This window comes from Equus quagga, chromosome 5 (assembly GCF_021613505.1).
Source record: "Equus quagga isolate Etosha38 chromosome 5, UCLA_HA_Equagga_1.0, whole genome shotgun sequence".
Taxonomy (NCBI): domain Eukaryota; kingdom Metazoa; phylum Chordata; class Mammalia; order Perissodactyla; family Equidae; genus Equus; species Equus quagga.
In genome coordinates this window covers 117,067,261-117,089,496 of record NC_060271.1, presented here as the reverse complement: position 1 = coordinate 117,089,496, position 22,236 = coordinate 117,067,261, and the positions used below count along the sequence as shown (strand labels likewise).

The 22,236-nt window shown below is 49.4% G+C and overlaps 3 protein-coding genes across 12 annotated transcripts in view; 2 read left to right on the top strand and 1 right to left on the bottom strand.

The window, feature by feature from the left end:
- Positions 1 to 1,901: 1,901 nt before the first annotated feature.
- SLC5A6 (solute carrier family 5 member 6) lies at positions 1,902 to 14,355 on the bottom strand. 7 transcript variants are annotated; one of them, XM_046662643.1, is made up of 18 exons: positions 13,861 to 14,355; positions 12,741 to 12,807; positions 10,429 to 10,521; positions 9,105 to 9,650; positions 8,696 to 8,761; positions 8,312 to 8,363; positions 7,872 to 7,939; positions 7,343 to 7,497; positions 6,783 to 6,923; positions 6,444 to 6,573; positions 5,794 to 5,882; positions 5,255 to 5,367; positions 4,848 to 4,915; positions 4,310 to 4,396; positions 3,986 to 4,167; positions 3,673 to 3,776; positions 3,319 to 3,434; positions 1,902 to 2,920 (listed from the first exon to the last, which is right to left on the bottom strand). In XM_046662643.1, exons 4-18 carry the CDS (start codon positions 9,495 to 9,497, stop codon positions 2,768 to 2,770), a joined length of 1,917 nt encoding a protein of 638 aa, XP_046518599.1. In that variant the 5' UTR covers positions 9,498 to 9,650; positions 10,429 to 10,521; positions 12,741 to 12,807; positions 13,861 to 14,355; the 3' UTR covers positions 1,902 to 2,767. The 7 variants fall into 7 exon arrangements, with proteins under 7 accessions (XP_046518599.1, XP_046518601.1, XP_046518598.1 ...); XM_046662645.1 differs by lacking the exon at positions 13,861 to 14,355 and adding an exon at positions 13,185 to 13,324; XM_046662642.1 differs by lacking the exon at positions 13,861 to 14,355 and adding an exon at positions 12,992 to 13,118.
- ATRAID (all-trans retinoic acid induced differentiation factor) lies at positions 13,419 to 17,872 on the top strand. Its single transcript, XM_046662650.1, has 7 exons — positions 13,419 to 13,693; positions 14,385 to 14,506; positions 16,344 to 16,415; positions 16,628 to 16,699; positions 16,800 to 16,921; positions 17,222 to 17,319; positions 17,532 to 17,872. The coding sequence occupies exons 1-7, from the start codon at positions 13,595 to 13,597 to the stop codon at positions 17,634 to 17,636; spliced, it is 690 nt and encodes a 229-aa protein (XP_046518606.1). The 5' UTR covers positions 13,419 to 13,594; the 3' UTR covers positions 17,637 to 17,872.
- The window catches only part of CAD (carbamoyl-phosphate synthetase 2, aspartate transcarbamylase, and dihydroorotase), a 23,247-nt gene continuing 18,855 nt past the window's right edge, over positions 17,845 to 22,236 (top strand). For 2 of the 4 annotated variants that reach the window (XM_046662641.1, XM_046662638.1), the window contains exons 1-4: positions 17,984 to 18,387; positions 18,636 to 18,775; positions 20,641 to 20,770; positions 22,093 to 22,235. In XM_046662641.1, coding sequence (XP_046518597.1) covers positions 18,306 to 18,387; positions 18,636 to 18,775; positions 20,641 to 20,770; positions 22,093 to 22,235 — 495 coding nt within the window. In that variant the 5' untranslated portion in view covers positions 17,984 to 18,305. The other 2 variants (XM_046662640.1, XM_046662639.1) reach the window with 2 other exon arrangements.

Here is a 22,236-nt window from a genome sequence, read left to right as displayed (position 1 = left end):
AGATACAACTTTGGTGGGCTCCTGGGAGTCACAGACTTGGTTCTAGCTCTGCCTCAAGCACTCACTAGCCAAGCAATCCAGTTACCTTCTCCATGAAAAATGCCAATGATATGGGATGTACTTCTCTCCTACGCATAAAATCAGGCAGTATATGAAAAGTGATTTGAAAACTACAATAGATAATTATGCATAGGTCTTTTACTTGCAATATAATATTGACTCTTTAAACAACCTGTGAAATTCACATTCAATAGATGAAGAAACTGAAGCTTCAGGACGTCAAACGGATAAACCAGTATTCGAACCCAGGTATATCAGACTCTATCTTCACAATCATTAAATGGCACTTTTTTTCTTAATTTCTTTTTTTTTCAAAGATTGGCACCTGAGCTAACAGCTGTTGCCAATATTTCTTTTTTTAAATTGCTTTTTCTCCCTACAACAAGTAGTTGTATATTTTAGTTGTGGGTCCTTCCAGTTGTGGCTTGTGGGACACCGCCTCAACATGGCCTGATGAGTGGTGCCACGTCCGTGCCCAGGATACGAACTGGCAAAACCTTGGGCCACCGAAGCAGAGCGTGCGAACTTAGCCACTCGGCCACGGGGCCGGCCCCTAAAGGGCACTTTTAAAAAATGCTGTGTGAAGGTGAAAGTTTACTGTGTTAGCAATGAAGGAGCATCTTTGTTCTGTTACGGAGTTTGCATTATTTATATGGAGAAGTGAATCTTTTTATCATTTCCCCTTAAATATCACAGTTGTTGAAAGCTTTGAGTCCTGTGGGGATTTTTACCCTTTTCTATGCAAGCATAGATAAAATTCAAGAATTTGAGACTAAATGGGGGCAACCCTGAAACACCAATGGTGGCATCGGTGCAAGGTACTGGGGTGACGTAGTCATTTCCTTAGCTGTAAAATGACGGCCAAGGTAAAGTCCTTGCCTGTAGCAGGAGATGGATAAATACGTTGAAGAATGAACAAACGTTGGGGCTGGCCCCGTGGCCGAGTGGTTAAGTTTGTGCACTCTGCTGCAGGTGGCCCAATGTTTCGTTGGTTCATATCCTGGGCGCGGAGATGGCACTGCTTATCGAGCCACGCTGAGGCAGCGTCCCACATGCCACAACTAGAAGGACCCACAACGAAGAATACACAACTATGTACCGGGGGGCTTTGGGGAGAAAAAGGAAAAAATAAAATATTAAAAAAAAAAAAAAAAAAAAAGAATGAACAAACGAGAGCAGGTTAAATGGAGAACCCTGGCAGCTTTGTGGGGTGGGGTAGTTAGCCAGGAACAGTACCCCCTTAGCCCCCAGGTGGAGGACAGACCTCAGGGTAGAATCAATCTACCATTTTCTGGTCTGGGGCTGTCCACAGTCCTACCTGGGACCAAGTCTCTGCTGAAGGGCCTGGAGAGCTTCTGCAGAGCTGCTTCTGGGCAGCTGGACAGGACCAGGCTGGGGCAGAGACCAGGTGTGGGTGGGCGTGAACAGTGCTCTCCACAAGACCATAAAAGTCCACCTCGAATGTTCTATTTTTAAAGCCAAATAGCAGCATTCTTCCTCCAGCCCCAAAAATGAAAATCTCAGAGCAGCAGTGAGTGTTCTGGTCAAGGACAAGGTGGGTACAACAGGGTACAGACTGAGCCACAGGGGATAAGAACCAGCTGAGGGAGAATGTGCATCTTCTACCCTGATGAGCCCAACTCTGCCCCCTGCAGACATGCCAGGGGCATGACTTGCAACAGACTATGAGCAGAGACTTGAAACCTTGAGAAGCCAGCAATAGTCCCTTTGTCTCTCCTCAGCAGAAGACCACCTGTGCACGGGAAGAGGGGGCTCTTTATCCTGGCCAAGAATGAGGTTGGGGTAGACAAGAGCAGCTGCAGACAGTACAGGAGCCCAGATTCTAAGTCCAATGGCAGTTTTTATTCCCTAGGAACAAAGACATGTGGGAAGAAACTCCAAAAGGAAATGGAAGCATGAATGACAAAAAGACACTAGGCTGGCATGGCTCAGGAGTCAGATGGATCGCACACTCCACACTGGACCTGGTCATGCCCTAGTTTCTTTGATCAACATCTGCCCCATCCCCAAGTGCCATTACAGAGGTGGAGGGTGGGGGCAGCAAGGTGTAAAGGTTCCCTACTTTACATAAAGGAGAGGGATGTACCTGTCTATTCCAAGAGGCCTCTCAGGGACACCAAAACCTTTCAAGAATGGAGGTAGACAGATAAGAATGAGAGGGGTCTGGGTGTCACAGACAACCTGAAAGCAGTCACAGGGGCCCTTTACGGCTGACAGCATCTGTGCTTAGATGGAACTGAAAGGGAAACAACAGCTGGGTGAGGCAACGTTGAGCTTTATGGTGGAGATGGTCAATCTTGCCAAATTGGGCCCCCGAGCAGTTATAACCAGCACTGCTGCTTCTATTCACTTCAAAGGAACTTGGCCATATGAAGTCAGAAGCCATTATCCTTTTCCCAAAGGAATCACTTCTGTCCCCTTTTCTGGAAAAATCTTGCCTCCTGCAAGTCTGGTCCTTTACAGAACAAACTAGCAAGAGACAAGGAAAAACCATGTCATACCCTCACACCTCCCGTGACATGACAGCTTCTAGTGCAGTATGAACCCCTAAGAACAAAGTCTTTGGTGTGGGGCCTGGAGAACTAAGTCATCTGGTCATTCAGTCCCTGATAGTCTCTGCAGAACACATCAAGTAACTCATCCCTATAACACAGGGTGGTCTCTGGGCCTGGGTCCTGAGTCCAGATCACAGTGAGGTCTCCTGGAGGATGAAGGTGGGGCTGCTCGCCTGGTGGGTTGAGCCTTCCTCAGGCACTGCCATGGCCTCCTTGTCTCTGCTGCCCCTCAGCATCCCATTACTCATCTTCTCTGGAAACATAGCAGTGTCCATGGAGAGGTCCTGAGAAGCACAGAACAAAGGCAGCAGGGTGGGGTGAACATGAGACAAAGGGGTGCTAAAGGAACCCATGCGGAAAGGGTGAAAGACCCTGCTTTGACCTTGGCTAGAAAGGAGATCAGCAAGAAGGGGGCAGGGGAGAAAGGGGGGAGCAGAGCACAGGGGTGCAGGGACCAGCACACTGTGCGCCTCTCCAGGCTAAGACCCTTCTGCCCACCAAGCCAGCACTGCCCTGTGGGAAGGAGCCGGGGCAGCTGCTGTGGGACAGTCCAGGCTCAGGCAAATAATCAGCAAAACGGGTGCTGGGGGAGGACAAAGAAAGGGATGGAAGGGAACCTGGAAGGTGCACTAGGAGTCTGGACAGGGAAAGGAGGAGCCAATCTGCACAACATAGGTCCTACCTGGCTACAGCTTCTGCAGTGAAGTCGCTTCTGAAAGGACATGGGCAGGAGGGCAAGGAGTTTCGGCAACACTGGGTAAATGGTCCGAGGGTTCAGGGTCCGGCCCCGCATTCCCCCTGAAGGTAAAGGCGCTTCTGAGTCTCCTACCATGGAACCAGTGCACACCCAGCAAGCCCTCTGCTCTCGGGGCTCTGAGCCCCCAGCCCCACCCACCTCGCAGAGCTCAGCCAAGAAGCATGACTGTTACAGACACCCAGGAGCCCAGAATTCCCTGAGCTCCAGACCCCAGATTCCCTGAGCTCCCTCCCTCAGCCCTTCCTTGTTTCTCTGTGTCCCCACTCCACACCCCCTCACCAGTGAGCAGACTGACAATCAGGCCCACCACAATGACTGTGGTAGAGTTGTGAGCGCTGTACCATAAATATGACAGGGAATAGAGATGTTGCAGCCCTGCAGGCCTGCAGAGAACAAAGAGGCGAGGACAATAAGCAATTAATTGACAGGGTATTCCTTCAGCACCTAGTTCTACCCACCTGCATGGTCCTAAGGTCTTGGGACCCAACACTCAACATAACATTTCCCTGAGGTCTCTTTGGCAAGGCCCCTGGGAAACCCCTCAGAAATGAGCTATTCCCTCCAAGGAGAAAAAGAATGAGCCCTGACTTACTTGGAGAGGGTGGTCGAGGGCATCAGGGTAGTCATGGTGACAGTGGTCAGATTGCTCGGCAGGGAAATGCTGGACCCATTAGGGTGAGAGGGTGCCATGCTGGAGCCCATGCTGGTCACTATGCTCCCAATGCCAATCCAGAAAGCCATGATGAGTCCAGCCAACAGGCCCACGATGGCACCCTGCCCAGAGACATGGCACACTCTCCTGTCACAATGCCATACCAAACCTTCACCCAGTTCCCAGCACTCATGGTGAGAGCCCTGCCAAGTCATTTCCCAACTCCACCCCTGCACATGACTGTGGAGCCAGAGGGTCACTCACAGGAGGGTTAGCACAAGGAAAGAACATCCCAAGGCAGAAGAGTCCGAGCAGCGGACCCCCAACCATGCCAAAGATGCTGATTGCTGCCTGCAGAGGACAGGGTTGAGAAAAACAGAGAGAACATATGCTCAGAGACACTCCCCACCCAACCCCCCACCCCCTCCCACCCCCGCCTCACCAATGTAGAACACAGCCACCCGCCAATGCCTCAGAGCCCCACTTGTCAGATCTGTCTCTTCTACCTGGAACCGTCAGAACGCAGGATTCCAGAGGGGAGGGAGGGTTAAGGGAATGTGCTCTGGGTTCTTCTCCGAGGCTGATCCTTAGATCTCTCAGAGCCAACAATGTCCTAGGAATGACTCTGGGGCTTTTGGCTACTTGAGAGTCTGTTCATAGGTAAAGGTGATCCATCAAAGGGGAATTTCCGACACCTGCCCCCTATGTCATTCTTGTCACAATAGCCGTCTTTCTCAATTTCCTGTTTCAGTTAGCTCCCTTTTTCTCTTAAAAATTGCTTTCTTCTCTCCATAGTCATTACCTGAAGCACGGGTCCCAAATGGGAGGAAATATAGGCCATTCCCAGACAAAGTAGCCCATAGCCAAACGCTAGGAAAAAAGAAGGGAAGAAACAAGCAAAGGTGAGTTAACACAATAAAAAAGGGTAAAAGTAGAACAAAGCTCCTTCCCCAGCCAAAAACTACCTCTGTGTCCCTGGAAACAGGGCATATTACCTCACGCCCCAGCTCCCTCCCACTCTGTCCTCACTCCCCTGTGACTCTGACACCTCCCCAGGAAATGCCCTGAGCCGTAAACAAGGTTGTATGCTTCATTCAGCAAGCACGCTGAGCCCAGGCCAAAGCCGGTGCCTTAAAGCAGACTGACAACAGTGCTTGGGGTATGTCTTAGAAAGAACATGATTGAAGAGATGAGGAAGCGTAATCCCACCGAGGATTCTGGAAAGCATGGTGGCTTGGACTTCAGAGAACTGAGGGAACCAAGGTCGAATCAGGTCTTCCATCGTAACAGTTGCCAATGAATTAAAAGCAGAGGATATGGTGCTGAAAGGAGGAAGAAAAAGATGAGCTGCTTGAGTCTGGGAGCCGGGGAGGCAAGATTAACAAGGGACTCTATTGAGGGAACAGTGCCCCAAAGGTAGGAGGTGACACATGTAGCCAAAAACCATCCTCACAGTTGGCAGCAGAGGAAGAGGCCTGGGGCAAGGACATTTGTCCTTTTCTGAGTGGGGTACAGATATTGTCCAAGTAGATCAATTTTTGGTATTGTAAAAAAAGAATCCTTCTCCAAAAAGGGGGCATCTCCTGGGAGAGGATATGGTCTGTCCCACACAGATGAGCGGTCTCTTGTCATCCACAGATGGGTGGGCACAATGAGAAACTCAGCAGGATCCCCTCCTCCACATCACCTTGTACCAAGCAGGAGTCAGTTGAGCCAAGACTGAGGGAAATGGTCAGAGAGGTAGGTACCTGAGGGAGCCACTGAAGAGGCAGGCAACAAACAGCCCAGGCAGGCCTGGGAGGCCTTTCAGGAGATCCATCACAAAATACAGGACAAACTGCAAGCAGAGCACAAGTGCACAGCTCTCTTGAGAGAGGCGCCCTGCCCCAGGGTGAGACATGCGAGAAGCACCCTCGCATGTGCCCCCCAGTCTATGGGGACTGGGTGCATCAGGAAGGGGCCAGCCGCTGAGGGTGACCCCACAGTAAATGAAAAGAAAATGGGCTGTAGAGAGAGAACGGCACAGTTCATACCCCAGCTCTGCCCCAACCAGCAGGGTGACTGGAGCATGCTGACTACCTGCTGAGCCTCTTTTCTCCTCTGCAGAATGAGGCTTTTGGGAGTGTTAGATGAGACCAGGTGTGGGACAGCTCTCAGCAGAGCATGTGGTACATGGTGGCGAGTCAATAAAGGTAGATTGCCAACCCAGTAGGCTGAGCACTGCGATTAGGTGATGCTGGGGGCTGGGACACTCACATGCTAGACCGCCAGAATCCCAGAGTGGAAAGAGATTTTATATCCATTTCCCATGCAGGGTGGGAGTCCTTCCTACAGCCAGTCAGACACTCTTATTTGGGGCCCAGGTTGGCACAGAAGGGGGCTAAAGAGGCCTTCTCACCTGGTCAGGGGCTGCTTGAGCCTGCTGGGTGCTCATGGGATACTCCTGGTAGTAGGCGAACATGACCAGGCCAATGAGGCAGCCCATACAGAGGACTACTTGCTGGCAAGGGAAGACTGCATAGCAGGAGCTACAAAAGAGGCCAGTGCCAAGGAGAAAGAGGGTGTTAACAGATACCCTTGGCATGTCCCCAAGCCCCCAGAAAGCAGACCCACGTCCCAACCCCAATGGGTGTGTGTGTGCTCTGGCAGCCTGCCCCCACCCAACTGCCTCTGTGGAACTGGGGCCCACTCTCTTCCCACGGCCCTTGCTCCCCAGTCTTCTTGTCCCTGCACTCACAGCACAGCAGCCTTCTCCGTGTGGGAGCTGAGGTAGCGCTGTACCTGAGCCTGGTTCACCCCATATAAGGAGAGCATCATAAAGACGCCACCAAAGGCCAAGGTCCAAAAAGTGTGCCGCACAAAAGGGTCTGGATCCAGCCTGCAACAGACACCACCTGGTCACTGTGCCATAGCCCCAGAAAAAGATTCAGCCTTCCTCGCCCTCCTACAACAGGGGTCAGAGGAAAGCAGAGCAGAGACATCGCTGCGAGGGCCAAGGAGCTACTAAACACAAGAATTGGATCGACTCAAAAGACAGTGCAAGTTAGAGGGAGAGTTCCATTCCTCCAACCCACAGCTTCATCCCAGGTACTAAAAACGTCTTGACCCTCCTTAACCACCAGCCAGACCCCTGTGATCACCCTCCCTCTCTGCAGTGCCAGCTTCCCACCTATCTCAGTGCTGCACCTAAGGCTTCCACAGATTGCCTTCTGCTTACTACAGCCCTGAGCTCAGGCTCTAGGATGGGCTCAGCTCCCAGGCACTACAGACCCCAGAGAGGGGAAAGGGTGTACTTACTCAATCCCAGAGATGCGGCCATGCTGGGAAGCCACATCCCACACATGCCCCAAGCCGCCCACCTTGGCTGACCCCACGATGATAACTGACAGCTGCCCTAGGAACATGACCAGTGTCTGGAACACATCTGTCCAGATGACTGCTTTCAGCCCACCCTGCAGGGAAAAAGATAGCACACCTGTCACAGATGTCTTTCAAACTTTCCACCACCGAGGACACCCCGCCACCAGTGAGGGCACTATATCACCACCAGGGGCATAATTGCTGAGACCCTGTTTACATCATTCCTACCACATCCCCTAGTTCATATGCTATCCACTCACCTACACCCCATCCCCTACCATAATCCCATCCCATCTTCTACATCTCATTTCATCCCACCCTAGAATTTCATCCCATTTCCTCATCTATATTGTTATTTCATCTCCCTCCTACCTTGTTATCTCATCCTTTCTTTTCCATTTCCTCCCATCTCCCCTCCTTACACTTCACCTCTTCTCCTTCCTCCCCTAAGACTTAACGTACTTACCAGAGCAGTGTAGACGGTACAGACAATGCCTAGGGTCAGCACTGACAGCCACAGATCAAAGCCAGTCACTATAAACAAATAAAAGTCACATTCTTGTCTCTGGAAGAGGGTTTCCCAGGCAACGAGCCAGAGAAGCCCTGGTAAAAGATGAAGCATTTGGTCATTAAGGATAAAATAAATCATTCACCACAACAGAAAAAAAGAGTTTGCAGAGGTCCACTAAAAGGTGTTGATTAACCAGTTTAGATGGGGCATGGCAATGTTTGATTAGCTTTCAAGTGAGGTGAACCAAGCCTGCTTCTACCTCTGGTAGAGACCAGCCAAGGGCCCATTCAGTGAAATAATTCCCTGGCCAAGGTCAGATTCTTTTCTGCACACTCTCCTTTTCCTGTACCTCCCAGTGGTGTTTTCCCAGCCTGCCAGGGGCTGTGACTCCTCACCTGCATTGAGGGCCAATGATGGTGCATAGAGCACAACCCCCATATAGATCACCTGTTGGGTATGGAAAAGAGAACATGAGGGAAGATGAAGGTGGGCAAAGAGGAAGAAAGATGGAGCTCCAATATCCCAATAGCCTCCCTTCACCTAGGCTCCCTTTCTTCTCCCTTCTTCCAAATTTTGGCTTGCTGCCACCACAGGTTCTGTGCTGAAACTAGAAGGAAAGGGAAGTAGGATGCCTCTGGGGGCTTCAGTGACACTGACCCCTGGCAGAAATTTCAATCCTGCCAGTTAGAGAGCAGGCAAGGCTCCAACTGCTTCAGCAAGCCTGAGTTCAGGTCCCTCTACCATGTCTCAGGCTCAATTTTTATCCTCATTCCACTTACCATCTGAAAGATGAAGGTCACGGTCCCACAAACCCGCACAGCTTTATTGAATCGGAGCTCCAGGTACTAGGAGAAATATATAAAAATATATAGAAATGTATATTTAAAAAAAGGTATTCCTTCCTACTCTGCCTCTCACAATTCACACACAACTTCTCTCAAGAGGTGCAGGAACATGAGGGAATATCCAACTCATATCCACTCTGCCCCACACAGTACAGCACACTCCTCCTCTCCCTACTCACACCCCCACCTGATCTCACTTAGAACTTGTAAACACATGATGCTCTCTGTCACTCTCATTAGGCAGAGGAGATCCAGGGGCCCAGATCTCTCATAGGCGCCCTGTTCTTCCTCTCCATCCCCGACCCTGCGGGTCCTATGTGCTCCTCCCTTCCTCCCTGCTCACCTCATAGGCACTGGTGAGATGCAGGCGGTAGAAGACAGGGATGAAGACGTGTGCAGGGATCAGCAGCCCCAGGAAATAGGAGATGCCCAGGAACCAGTACTGGGTCCCAAATTGGTAGATCTCGGACGGCACACCCAGGATAGCCACGGCTGATTGGAAGGTGGCCAGCAGGGACAGTGCCACAGGAAAGCAGGTCATTTTGCGGTCTGCCATCAGCAGCTGGCCAATGGTATGCTGGCCCCAGCCACGACAGGCATGGTAGAGCCCAATGGCGAGGGAGAGAACAAGCAGCAAGATGAAGACCACATAGTCCACGGTGGAAAAGGTGGATGTGACCACGCTTGTGTCTGAGGGTGGGGGGAGGGGAGAGGAGGTGCTCACCCCCACATTCATATCCTTACTGTGTCTGTGACCTGCAGCCACTTGCTGTGCCTGGGCTCTGGGCTGCCACTGGCCTGAGCCTTGGCAGACAAGTGGCTACAACCTGGCTCCCAGCCAAAGTCTCACAGTCCTCCTCCTCCACCAAGTGACATCGTCCAGGGTTAGCTGCAAAGGAATCAGCTTCTAGTTAGGTCTATCCTGCCTTCATGGCCACCTACCCTTTGGCCTGTGTATCCCAACCCACCAAACTTGGACCAGCCACCTCTGTGGCAGCCCTTGAAGATCTGGAGAAAGCAGCAGAGTGAGACAGCCAGGAGACAACTACCCGGCCAAGATCTTTCCGGGCATACCCAGCTGTGAAATTTAAGAAACTTCTTAGGTCTCCACCCCAGTAACAAAAGAAAAATCAACTCTAGCCCGTGTTTTTTCTTAGAAGAATTCCCTGGCTCTGCTTGTAGGCATAGACCCAGTCACTACAATGTACTAAGCCAGCAGGGCCCAGCCTGGCGCCATAGCCCAGCAGGGGAAAAGAAAGGGAGACTAATGACAGCATGGCTTCCTCTATTCCCCCGGCCTCAGTCCCCGCCTGTCATGATTCCCAGTGTCACCTTCCTAACAGCACCCCTTCTCAGCACTGATCACCAGGAAGATCATCTCTATGGCAACCACAAACTCCATTCCAGGCAATCCCAGGTCAATCACTCCATGCCCCTTTCTTAACATTCTCCCTTACACCACTAGATAAGCCTTGATATCCACCTCTTGGCTCCTCTACCTGTAACACCACAGTCAACGGCAGGTCCAGGAAGAGCAGGAGGATTTAAAAGTGAGAAGGCAACATGCTGGAGCCAGGGGTTCAGAGTTACAATTACAGGCACTTCGAAGAGAAGCAAACCAGCCAGGGAGAGTGGGCTGGGAGAGTCCCACTGAGGCAGACACCTACCTAGAGAAGCAATCCCTGTTCCGAGGCAGAGTCGCCTGGAGAAGTTGTGTGTCTGGGGCTGGGCAGAGGCTGAGGGTCTGGCTCTGTAAGTGGCTGAGGTGAGATGAGGAAGTGAGGGTGGAGTGAAGCTCAGTAGCTATTTGTTCTGGCCCCTTCAGGGAACCAATAGCTGTGGTCCAAATGGCCCTATCACCCTATGGCCCCCAAACTCCAGCTCAGTCCTAGAGGCTCCAGAATGGCAAGCAGGGAGCTCACATTCAACAGCATTCCTGGATGGATTAGGCTTTCACTGTAAGTCACACTTGGCACTGTGTGCTAGAGGGAATTGGAAAGGAGGAGTTGAGAGAAGATGTGAAAGTTGCTTTTCTGACTCCTGCACAAGAAATACTAATCCTCAAAGAATACACCATTATCCTCAGAACAAGGACCACATCATAGCATTTCAAAACTTAAAAGGATCTTAAGAGATCTTTATTACCACCCCCTCATTTACTGACAAGACACTGAGGCCCAGATGACTTTCCAAAACCACAGAGCCGATTACCGTCAGAGGCTAGATCAGAACCCAGCTCTAGTGATCGATCCCTCATCCATCTGCTCCCATTCACGCCACACTGTCTATAGGGTCTACTTCTTGGAGTGCTTATTGGTATGAGGAAAAAAATACCAGAGAATGCCATGTATCTGGATAGCCTAATGATGACAGTTAACATTTTCTGAGCACCTGCTATGTAGCCTGGCAGTGTCCTATGTACTTCATAAACATTAGTAATAATGAGTAATAAAAAAATAACCATAGCTATTCACTTCCAAAACACCATGTCTCAGGTTATGCACTTTACATGAACACTCTGTAGTTCTCAAGGGTTACACAGCATAACACAAAACAAGAGAGAAAGACACAGTGCTATCTGCAGATATGACAGATGATTCACCAGGGCCCCTACCCTCACTACTCCCAGAACCAGGGGAGGAGCAGATTGTTAACTGTAGTCAGTTATTTATGGAACAAAGTTTAGATTCTAACTAATCTAGAGACATACTAATATAAGCTATGTCTTCTGCTCTTGCCCACTAGGAGAAAGATCAGCCTGGCTGTGTTCTGGCTCTCCACAGTGTTCTTGGGCAGATGTTGCCTGGCTGGTAATATACAGCCTTACACACACCAAACCTGAACTCTGAATCTCCTGGGGCCAATGAAGAAAGGAAATCAGACTGGCAACTCTCGGATCACGTGTTCTACAGAGTCAGAAATGTTAGTCCCCAGAACAGTGTTACCAACAGGCCACTATGGTTTAACCTAAAGACGCCCTGGACCTCTGTCCAATACACTGCAACATTTCAAGTTTTCTCACCCGTCTTTGGCAAATTTTTACTGCTATGATAGAGGTGATGGGAACTACTGGGAAGTAAGAGAAGACGTCTGCTGTGTGCAAATAAGAATGTGTGGCAGAAAAGGGTTAGTGACATGGATAGGCAGGTGGTTGGACAAAGGAAGAAAGGTCCCAGTGTAGACTGGAACACAGACATACAGAAATGGAGACCCTCTCCTTCTGGGGTAAACTGGCAGGGCTTCCTGACGGAACTCTATTGTATGAGGTGGAGAACCCTCCTGGATGGCTGAAGAAAGACAGAGCCAGGCAAGACACGAAAAACCTGACCCAGTAAAAAGCCTTCATCAAACATGACAGTGGCTTTCTAAAAACTCTACACTGATCCAAACTCTAGGGATTTGCACCTCTCTGAGAGTGGGAGCCCAAAGGAAGAGCTGAGTTGTTTCACTGAAACAGTAACACACGGGGCACAAAAAGCAGGCTGTGAGACTCCTTTTAAAGAGTCTAACTCACACACAAGAAAGGAAGAGTATCCTTCTCCACCGCCCTACTCCCATCCTCATTTTGGTCACTTTATAGGAGTCAAAGAATTGCTCTGACTCTTACAAAAGGCAAAGGAGCCACTGCAGGACCAAACGCCCCCAAGATTCCTTCAAAATCTGTCCTTATGCCCAGAATTCCTCAAGATCTGAAAGGGTTTGGGGGCCCTCATGAGACTGCTAATAACTACCAAAAATGCCTTAGAAAAAGTGCCAGCCAGCCAGCTGAAAGCAAATCCTTTCAGGAGATTCCAGATACCCGGGGGTATGTGGAAGGGAAGGCTGGGCCGGCTACTCAAGATGAGCTCTGGTTAGCGGTCATGAGCTTTTGGCCGGCCCCAAGCAAAGCCAACACTCAGTCCATCCGGGCGCGGGGCTCCCCCGGGGCCCTTCGCTGAGCTCTCGGGCCACCCTGGGACAGCGCTCGTCTTGCCCTCACCTCCGTGGCTCAGCCAGGGCTAAGAAAGTCTCGTCGTTCTTCCTGAGATCATCATCGCTCCGTTTTGCTGCGAGGGCAAAGGAGATGAGGAGTTAGGGTCGGTCTATCTCGCCCCCATCTCCGCGCCAGGGCTCCGGACGCGGCGCGGTCTCAGGACTGAGGTGAAGAGGACAGGGTGCCCGGGGCGTCCCCAGGCTCGTCTCCTCCCGCCCGGGCTTGCCCTTCGCCCTTCGCTCCTCCATCACCCATACCCTCTTTATTTCCTGGCTTTCCTCCTTCCCTCCACACACGAGGTGGCGGGCCCAACTACCACCTGGCTGCTCACACCTCAGATCTTCCCGGGCCCCCAAGCCGGGGGGCCGGCTCGCCCCGCCCTCCCCGTCCTATCGCCACTCTCCTGAGGGTATGGGCCCACACCCTCCCGGCCCGCCCCGTCCGGCCCACCTGCCAGGTCTCCACACGTGGGTCCGGCCGCGCCGGAGTGCCCGGCCTGCGCCCGGGCCGGGTGACAGTGGGCCCCGCCCCCTGCCCGCCCCCGCGCCGCCATGTTTACTGAGGGCGAACGGAGAGGGCCCCAGCTGCTGTGGAGAAGTGACCTCGGCGTCTGGGCACGAGGAGCGCGCAGCTGAAAGAGTGGTGGTGGGGGAGGCCTTCGGTGAATGGAAAAAGGAGAGGGGGTCGGCCAGTGCCCTCTAACCAGGACCGGGGCGCACGGAGAAGAGCGCTGACCTCTGCCAGCAGCACCAACCCACAGCCCGCCCCGGGCCACCCCCGGGCGAGGGCGTGACGCACGGGGGGGCGGGGCCACACGCGCAAGTCTCGCGAGCAGCTGAGAAGGACGAAGGGAGCGGAAAATGGCCTTTCGCGAGCGGGGACGTCCTTCGAGCCTGGTGGCCTGGGCTGCCGCCCTGCTCCTCGCTCTGGGCGTGGAAAGGGCTCTGGCGCTACCCGAGGTACAGAAGCAACTTAGAAGTCTGGCCGAAGCCGAGTTGCCGGTCAGCTGTGTGTCTTGCTCGCCCGCCCTTGGCTCTCCCGTCTCTCCAGCCGGCCCGCAGCTCCGATTTCGCCCCCAAGGCCTCCCCAGCCGGAGCAGAGCAGGCTCCGGCTCCCGAGTACTCACGCTGCGCGGGTCTCCCAGCACCCTCGCCCTGCCGACGTCCAAAGACCTTTGAAATTTGATCTCCTCGCTCCTTAATCTTTGAATAAGTTCTTTCTACAGAGTCCTCTGGCTCTTGTGCAAGCTCGCCACGGACGAATGCCGTATATCGTGCCGTGGCGGGACTGTCCCTTCTGTAATGCTTGATGATGAGTTCTTTGTGTACCTGCAATTCTTTTACACCCGGCCAAACCGGGCTGTCAGATTGAGAAATCACTGGAGAGGGCATAATAAGTATGTTCTAAAACTAAACCCTCAAAGAAGAGGGCCTTCCCTGAGTGAGGTCTGGTACAGAAAGTCTCTGGTGCGCCTTTTTGGCGCTTGGCTCTAGGGGAAGAAATACATCTCAGTAAACCTGATTAAAAGGTAGGACACTTCCTGCCCTGCGTTAGAGGAATTGTGGAGAGTGTACTGGCAGTTAACTTTTGATCTCCATTCTTTTCTTGGCTTTTCTTTCTGGTGTCCTAATAGTTTTCTCTCTTCTGCAGATATGCATCCAGTGTCCAGGGAGTGTGCAAAATTTGTCAGAAGTGGCCCTTTACTGTAAGCAGACACCAGGGCTAATGCTGCATGCCCGCTGCTGCCTGAATCAGAAGGGCACCATCCTGGGGTGAGGGAGGAGAAGACATCCCTGGATACTGGAAAAGAGTTCCCAAACCGGATTCTTCGAGGCTTGCTTGATTGGCTTTTGGGATAAATATTGGTGCCTGTTTTGGAGGCATCTAAACCATGATTCTCAGACTTTTAAATCTATTATAGCATTTTTGGCTAGGTGAAAAACCCTGTGGTTCTTTCTGATTGAAACTGCATAAAAGTCATAATTTTTTTTTTTTTTTGAGGTTTTTATGGCTTCGTTTAAAAAAAAAAAAAAAGCTTTGTTCTCTTGGTTACTGTCAACTCTTTGGATTATTTACTGTGTGTCCATGAAATGACTCCCTTAGCCTCCAAGACACTATGCTAATATGGTTTTCTTCCCTTTCTGATGAATTCATGTTTGTCTTTAAGGCAAATGCCTCTTCCTGTCCCCTTATGCAGGTTAGTCCCTGCATTTTTTCCTTTACGTTCTTGAGAATCCACCTATTCTTAGGGCTTCAGCTGTAACCACCATGCAGGTGTCTCCCAAAACTACATCTCTTTTAGTATCCTTTGACCTCTCTCCAAGCTCCAGGTATGTGTGGGTACCTCTAGCTTCCTATTAAACAATTCCTCTTCACTGCACCCTCACTTCAAACTCAAAATGTCATATGTCTTGCTTCCATTCTCTTTCCCTAATCTACCTAAATACTACTCTACATTAAACTTTATGAAAGCCAATTTTTTTCCATTATCACTCGCTGGCTTTAAAATTAGACTTACAAGTGTCTGTGCCCTGAGGATAAAGTTCAGACCATGAACTACCACAGACTGATCCCAACCCACTTTTCCAACATTATTTCCAATTATTTGTCCACCCAAACCCTGCACCAGGGTCTGGCTTCAGCCAGACTCGCCTACCTCCAAAATCATTGCACCTTTGTTTATTTTTTCAGGCCTCTCTCTTTACCTGAAACTGCCTTCCTCCATCCCATTAAGAGATATCCATCCTTTAATTCCAACATTCTTTGTGAATGGTCCCTAACTAAATAGCAAAGTAATATCTTTCTATTTTTTTATTCCTTCTAATCCTTAGTGTCTGTACCACTCAAATTACTGTCCTGTGACTTCTTATATATTGTAATTTAATGTTTATATTGTTTTTATTTTTGGTGATGGCCTTGTTCCTCTACTACATTGTGAGCCACTTGAAAGCTAAGATACTGAGGGGTTATTTTTCATTCTCCCAATTTTTGCAGTTAGTAGGCACTTGGTAAATATTTGTAGATTATTAGTTGAATTCTACAATAGATATTGAAGAAAACATACTGTGGCATGTTTCTTAATATCCAGTAGTTTACATCCAATCTGTGGTAGAAAATGCACTTGGAAAAAACTTCAATTTATATGACTTGCATTTTTTTTCCATTTGAAGGCCCTTTGTGTCTCTGAGAATCATAATAATATGACTATGAGATTCACTAATCTAGATAAGAAACAAGTTTCTTCTCATATATGCACAGATGCATAGATATACTAATAAGAACAGTACTGTCCAATAGACCTTTCTGCCATGATGGATATGCTCCATATCTGTACTCTCCAATACAGTAGCCACTAACCATGTTACTAAACACTTGAAATGTGGCTAGTGCAAATGAGGGACTGAATTTTTTTAATTTAAATTAAGTAGCTACATGTAGCTAATGGTGACTGAATTGGCCAATGCAGGATCAAAACATCTACCACAGCACCTAGTTTGTGGCCCTGTACACAGCTGTGTTCAATTAATAATAGCTGAAAAGGGGGTTATGTTAGCTTACCATGATGAAGAGGAGAGACACATAGTTACAACAATTACTTTCTCTCGTCAGGCTGGATCTCCAGAACTGTTCGCTGAAGGACCCTGGTCCACACTTTCCTCAGGCACATACAGCTATAATCATGTAAGTTATTGGTTATCCTTCCTTCCAAAAGGTGACTATGGCAAAGGGTTGATGGGAAACTCTTTAAGGATGGATTCCTAAAAAGGTGTTTGAATATTAATGTCTAAACTTGGACAACTCAGAATGAGAACTGGATTACCAGTCCAGGAAGATGTGTGAATAGAAGTAGGGTGTTTTCCTAGAGCACAGTGCTAACAGTGTGTGCTTTGCAGAGACCTACAAGTAAACCCCCTCAAGGATGACTTGGCCGGCACCTTCCGTGGCTTTACCCAGCTCCAGACTCTGTGAGTGAGGGTATAGGGTAGGGGAGAGAATCACACAGGAGCAGTACTGTGAGCTCAGCAACTTTGAGCTGCATATTATGACTGCCTATGTTGTGTTCAGGATACTGCCACAAGATGTCAGCTGTCCTGGAGGTATTAATGCCTGGGATACTGTCACCTTTTATACAAACAACCAAACCTGCCAAGGGCAAAGGAACCTTTGCAACAGCACTGGGGACCCAGGTATGCTGTCTGACCTCCACCTTTCTGGGAGCTGCTTTTCCTCCTTTGTGTTTTCTACTTTAGGTCAGAAAGACAGTTGAGTTGCTTAAGTGCCTGTTGTTCAGGTTTCTGAGGTTCTAACCCCTTGGAAAGAAAAGGTCTTATAATGTATTTTATTATTGTTGTTATGTTCCAATTGTCTATAATCTTCTTTCTTCTACCTTGAACCTAGAAATAATTGAGAGAATCTAAGTTGAAACAGATGCTTGAGAAACATACCTAATAAGATCCAGTAATGTTCTGTTTTTCTGTGGCTCCCAGAAATGTGTCCTGAGAATGGATCTTGTGAGCCTGATGGTCCAGGTCTTCTGCAGTGTGTTTGTGCTGATGGCTTTCATGGTTACAAGTGTATGCGCCAGGTGAGAAATTAGACCTTCTAATTAGGGAGAAGAGAAATGCACAGAGTAAGCACCTCTCTGAAACAAGAGCTGTAAGATGCAAATCGCCTAGAGAAGGAAACTGTAACGGAATTGCCCTGGATGAGGGGATAGGTACACAAGGAAGGAACTGGGTGATAGGGTGTAGCCCTCGGTGTAATGCTGTATCAGGATTTACTGTCTGTTTTTCACAGGGCTCATTCCCGTTGCTTATGTTCTTTGGGATTCTGGGATCCACCACGTTATCCATCTCTATCCTGCTTTGGGGAACCCAACGCCGAAAAGCCAAGGCTTCATGAATCACATAGGTCTTCCTACTGACCTGAAGATCGTCCTGATCTATCTTAGCCCAGCCAGGGAGATTTGCTTCCTAGACACGCATCGTCGGCCAGTGGATCTTCCTCAAGGCTGAGGCCACCTTTGGAAGAAGGATAGAAAATTGCACAACGCTGGAGGGGCATGGAGACTCCAGTCCAGAACTAGTACTAGTTCCCATTTGTACTGTTAACTGTAATAAAAACTTTTTCTTCTTCTTCTTCTTTGTTTTTTATTTTCAGGGAAAGGCGCCCTGGCTTTGTGCGTTTCTCGGTTGGGGTGGGACAGACCGCCTTGGAGGAGTTTGCTTTTTCAGGTTTCGGCGGGCTTTGTGTGGGCGAGGCGAAGCGGCTCTAACCCGGTCACTGCCCTGGCCCCGCCCCTTACGTGCCTGGCCCCGCCCCTCACGCGGCCTTCTTCCGCGCCGCCGCAGTCTGCTGGGTGCAAACTGAGCTCACGCGGCTTCCACGTAGTGCTCTCTGTGGTCGCCAGTGCTCTCTGTGGTCGCCAGTGCTTTCTGCTCTCTGTGGTCGCCACTGCTCTTAGCCACGTGGACCTCTCCTGGCGTGCCGTCCTCACGTGGTTTCCGCACCGGCTGGGAATTGCTGCGTTTGCAACTTTTCTGCGCGCCCCCAGCTTTGTGCTCCGTTCCTATGGCGGCCCTGGTGTTGGAGGATGGGTCGGTCCTGCAGGGCCAGCCCTTTGGGGCCGCTGTGTCGACTGCCGGGGAAGTGGGTAAGCAAGCCCGGGCCGGCTGCCCACCTCATCCCACTCTCTGCTGCCTCTCTCTGCCCAGCCTGCCCTGCCCAGACCCCGCCATTTTCCCGCCTGCGCACCCCCTCCCCCCTTTCGGTGCCCATGTCTCCAGCCCAGCTCATTTCATCCCTCACGGTCAAGACAGCCTCCGTTGGGGCATTCTCATCGCGCGGGGCAGTTTTCCGAAGGGTGCCCTGCCTAAGCCCCAGCCCTCCTCTTTCTTGCAGTGTTTCAAACTGGCATGGTCGGCTACCCCGAGGCCCTCACTGACCCTTCCTACAAAGCACAGATCTTAGTGCTGACATATCCTCTGGTCGGCAACTATGGCATCCCCCCAGATGAAGTGGATGAATTCGGTCTCAGCAAGGTAGCCACACTCAATGTTTTCTCTACATTCTTTTTCAAGTCAGTAATTAGTGATGAGATTGACATTCTGCTAGGCATCCTAGAGAGGACAAAGATACACACAGAAGTGATAAGACAAGTACTACGCAGAGCTTGTTAAGTGTTTTGAGAGGCACGGAGTGCTGCTGGAGGCCAAGCCAGAGAATCTGGACTTTGGTAAGGAACCAGTGAAGACTTCTTAGCAGCAGAGTCGTGTGATGGGAGCAATGCTTTAAGATTATATAGATTAGTGGGAAAGAGACGGGAAACTAGGGTCACACTCCTCCCAGTGACAGCGGGTCCCTACCAAACCAGTGAAGTTGATTATCATCTCTTAAGCCTACTTTCTTTACCTTGCCTCATTTTCTACCACTTTTCAGGAAAGCTCTTACCTCTAGATAAGAAAAAAGTTAGTTTCCTCCCACAGTGAGGTTTCCCCTATTCGTCCTCTGAAATTTGGAAACTAGGTTGCCCTCTGAGAGTTCAAGTAATAAAAAATCGACCCAAGTTAATAGTGGAAGTCACCATAGCCTAGGTACAGTACTCCTCAAAATTCTTTTTGTCCTGATTCCAGCTTACTGAGCCCTTAATTATTAATTTGCCTTCCCAGTCACCCTGACACTTAGGAGAGGGAGCTCCAGGTGAGGGACACACTTGTTATTCTTGGAAAGGACCATCCCTCATCACAAACCTATAAATAGACTACATTGTAGTTTATGGTGTAGTATCTCAGTTAACGTATGTCAGTCTTCAGCTTTGTCAACTGGACACACTGACAAAATTGAGTTCATAAACCTGCATAACTGAGGCTCTGACAGAACTAGAGTGAGTAAGGCCTCCTGGAGCCACCAACCCACCACAGATGCTTTGGTGGCACATATGCTGTAAATGCACTTGTCCGCGGGCAGACTAGTTCACCTAGCGGTGAGGGTTCTGCCGAACTCTCCTTCAGATCTCTAAAGAGCGGTCTCAATATCCATCTTCCTTTAAACCTTTAACTGCTAAGCAGATAGAATTTAAATAAGCCACTCCCTCCCACATAAAGGAACTGTTTCTCTATTTACTTAAGTGCTTACCTGTTGCGTAGCCAATTTGTGTTATCTTTTGTCTTTAACAGTGATCGTCTATGAAGAGGGGAGATATAATCATGCCTAATATTGTACCCTGAACCCTTGTTTTTATTTAGTAGTGTGTTGTGCACCTACCACTCTTACACTCTGTTTTTGTCACACTCTGTAATTATGATCTTGTTTATTTACATGTTACCTTATTAATTCTCAGGTTCCCTAAGTGGCAGATTAACATTGTGAAGACAGGGACCTTGTTTTTTTCATGTTCACTGCTCCTGCCCCAGCATCTGTTACAATGTCTGGCGCCAAGTGGGCACTCAGTAAATATTCGTTGACTGCTATCATACATCAGGCACCTTGCTCTTGAGTTCACAGTTCTGTGAGGAAGACACTGATGCATTCATCATACAGTATAAATAGCAAGAACAGTGGAAATAAAGTGAGCTTAGGGGAGCTCCAGGGAGGAGGCACAAGCTGCCGTGGGTGAGTGGGGTAGCTTCACAGAAGAGGAGATTTGTGATCTCAGTTTTGGGTAAAAGAAAAGGAAAAAGGAAAATGACACTTTCAGTTATTAAAAAGGCACCCTGGGCCCATGGGTTCATTGTTTCATATGGATGACAGCATTATTGGTAAAGGGCAAAAGCACGAGGTGCTTGGTGTGTTCAAGGAATGACAGGTCATTCAGTGTGTGTGAAAGGGTCCATGCTGTACAGTGGTAAAAGATGACGGGCAGTTATGTGGCCTTGGGCTCCTCATGATTATGTCCTTCTATTAACAGTGGTTTGAATCCTCGGGGATCCATGTAGCAGGACTGGTGGTAGGAGAGTGCTGCCCCACGCCCAGCCACTGGAGTGCCGCCTGCACCCTGCACGAGTGGCTGCAACAGCATGGCATACCTGGCCTGCAAGGTATGGCATGAGCATAGGTGTATCTGGGCAGAGCACAGATTCCTGGATGGAAAGAATCAAGAGAAGATCTCTGTGCACTATTGGGACTTGAGTCCGAGGTTGTAGTAGGATGTATCTAATTTGGAAAGTTTAGATTGGAGTCCAGGGCTGGGGGAAGAAACAGCTCTTGCTCAGATGGAAAATTTCAAACATACAATAGGAGAGAATAGTATAATGAACCCCTAGCTTCTATAATCATCAACTCAGGGCTCAGCTTATTTCATCACCACTACTGTAACCTCTAGATTAATTTGAAGCAAATCTCAGATATTGTATCATTTCATCCACAAATAGTTCAATATCTATGAAAAAGGAATCCTTTTTAAAATATGACCACAATAACATCATTTCTTTAAAAAATTAACAGTAATTACTTAATATCAAATATCCATGCAATGTTTAAAATTTTCTAGAAATTTTTTTTTTGAGGAAGATTAGCCCTGAGCTAACTGCTGCCAGTCCTCATCGTTTTTGCTGAGAAAGACTGGCCCTGAGCTAACATCCATGCCCATCTTCCTTTACTTTCTATGTGGGACATCTACCACAGCATGGAGTGCCAAGCGGTGCCATGTCCACACCCAGGATCCGAGCCAGTGAACCCCGGGCTGCCGAAGCACAATGTGCGCACTTAACTGCTACGCCACCGGGCCAGCCCCAATCCCCTTTTTGGTGAGGAAGATTGGCCCTGAGCTAACATCCGTGCCCATCTTCCTCTACTTTATATGTGGGATGCCTGCGACATCATGGCGTGCCAAGCGGTGCCGTGTCTGCACCCAGGATCTGAACTGGCAAACCCCGGCTGCCAAAGCAGAATGTGCAAACTTAACCGCTGTGCCACCAGGCCGAACCCTAAAATTTTTTTTTTTTTACTGTTTGTCTGTTTGAATCTGGATCTGAACAAGATCCATACATTGCATTTTGTTGATGTTTCTCTTTAATCTATGGGCCTTGTAACCTATTTGACAAAAACAGATCAGTTTTCCTTTAGAGTATCCCATAGTCTGCAGTTTGTTAATTATATTCCTATAGTGTCATTTACTATGTTCTTCTGTCCCTTGGTGTTATATTCTGTAAACGGAGAAATCAGGAGTCACAGTTCAACTCAGATGTGATATTTTTGGCAAGAGTATTTCATGGTAGTATACTCCGTCAGGATGGCCCAGAATTTTGATGCCCATAGAACAGCCGTGTGTGACTCAGGGCTCTGGAATGGAAGTGCTCCTGGAAGTCTAACCTCATGGATGAGTGGGGGAGTGTAATCTCAGAGGGTGCTCTTTTGACAGGAGTGGACACTCGGGAGCTGACAAAGAAGTTACGAGAGCAAGGGTCTCTTCTGGGAAAGCTGGTCCAGGATGGGACAGATCCTGCAGCCCTGCCATTCTTGGACCCCAATGCCCGCCCCCTGGTGCCAGAGGTCTCCATTAAGG

Excerpts from the sequence above, each read along its gene's own strand:
- SLC5A6 (XM_046662643.1), bottom strand. The coding sequence starts at position 9,497 with ATGAATGTGGGGGTGAGCACCTCCTCTCCCCTCCCCCCACCCTCAGAC. Across the intron at positions 4,397-4,847 it reads ATTTGGGACCCGTGCTTCAG|GCAGCAATCAGCATCTTTGG; the intron begins GTAATGACTATG and ends TGTCCTCTGCAG. Across the intron at positions 2,921-3,318 it reads ACTGCAGAAGCTGTAGCCAG|GACCTCTCCATGGACACTGC; the intron begins GTAGGACCTATG and ends TGTGCTTCTCAG.
- ATRAID (XM_046662650.1), top strand. The coding sequence starts at position 13,595 with ATGGCCTTTCGCGAGCGGGGACGTCCTTCGAGCCTGGTGGCCTGGGCT. Across the intron at positions 14,507-16,343 it reads CAGAAGGGCACCATCCTGGG|GCTGGATCTCCAGAACTGTT; the intron begins GTGAGGGAGGAG and ends TTCTCTCGTCAG. Across the intron at positions 17,320-17,531 it reads GTTACAAGTGTATGCGCCAG|GGCTCATTCCCGTTGCTTAT; the intron begins GTGAGAAATTAG and ends TGTTTTTCACAG.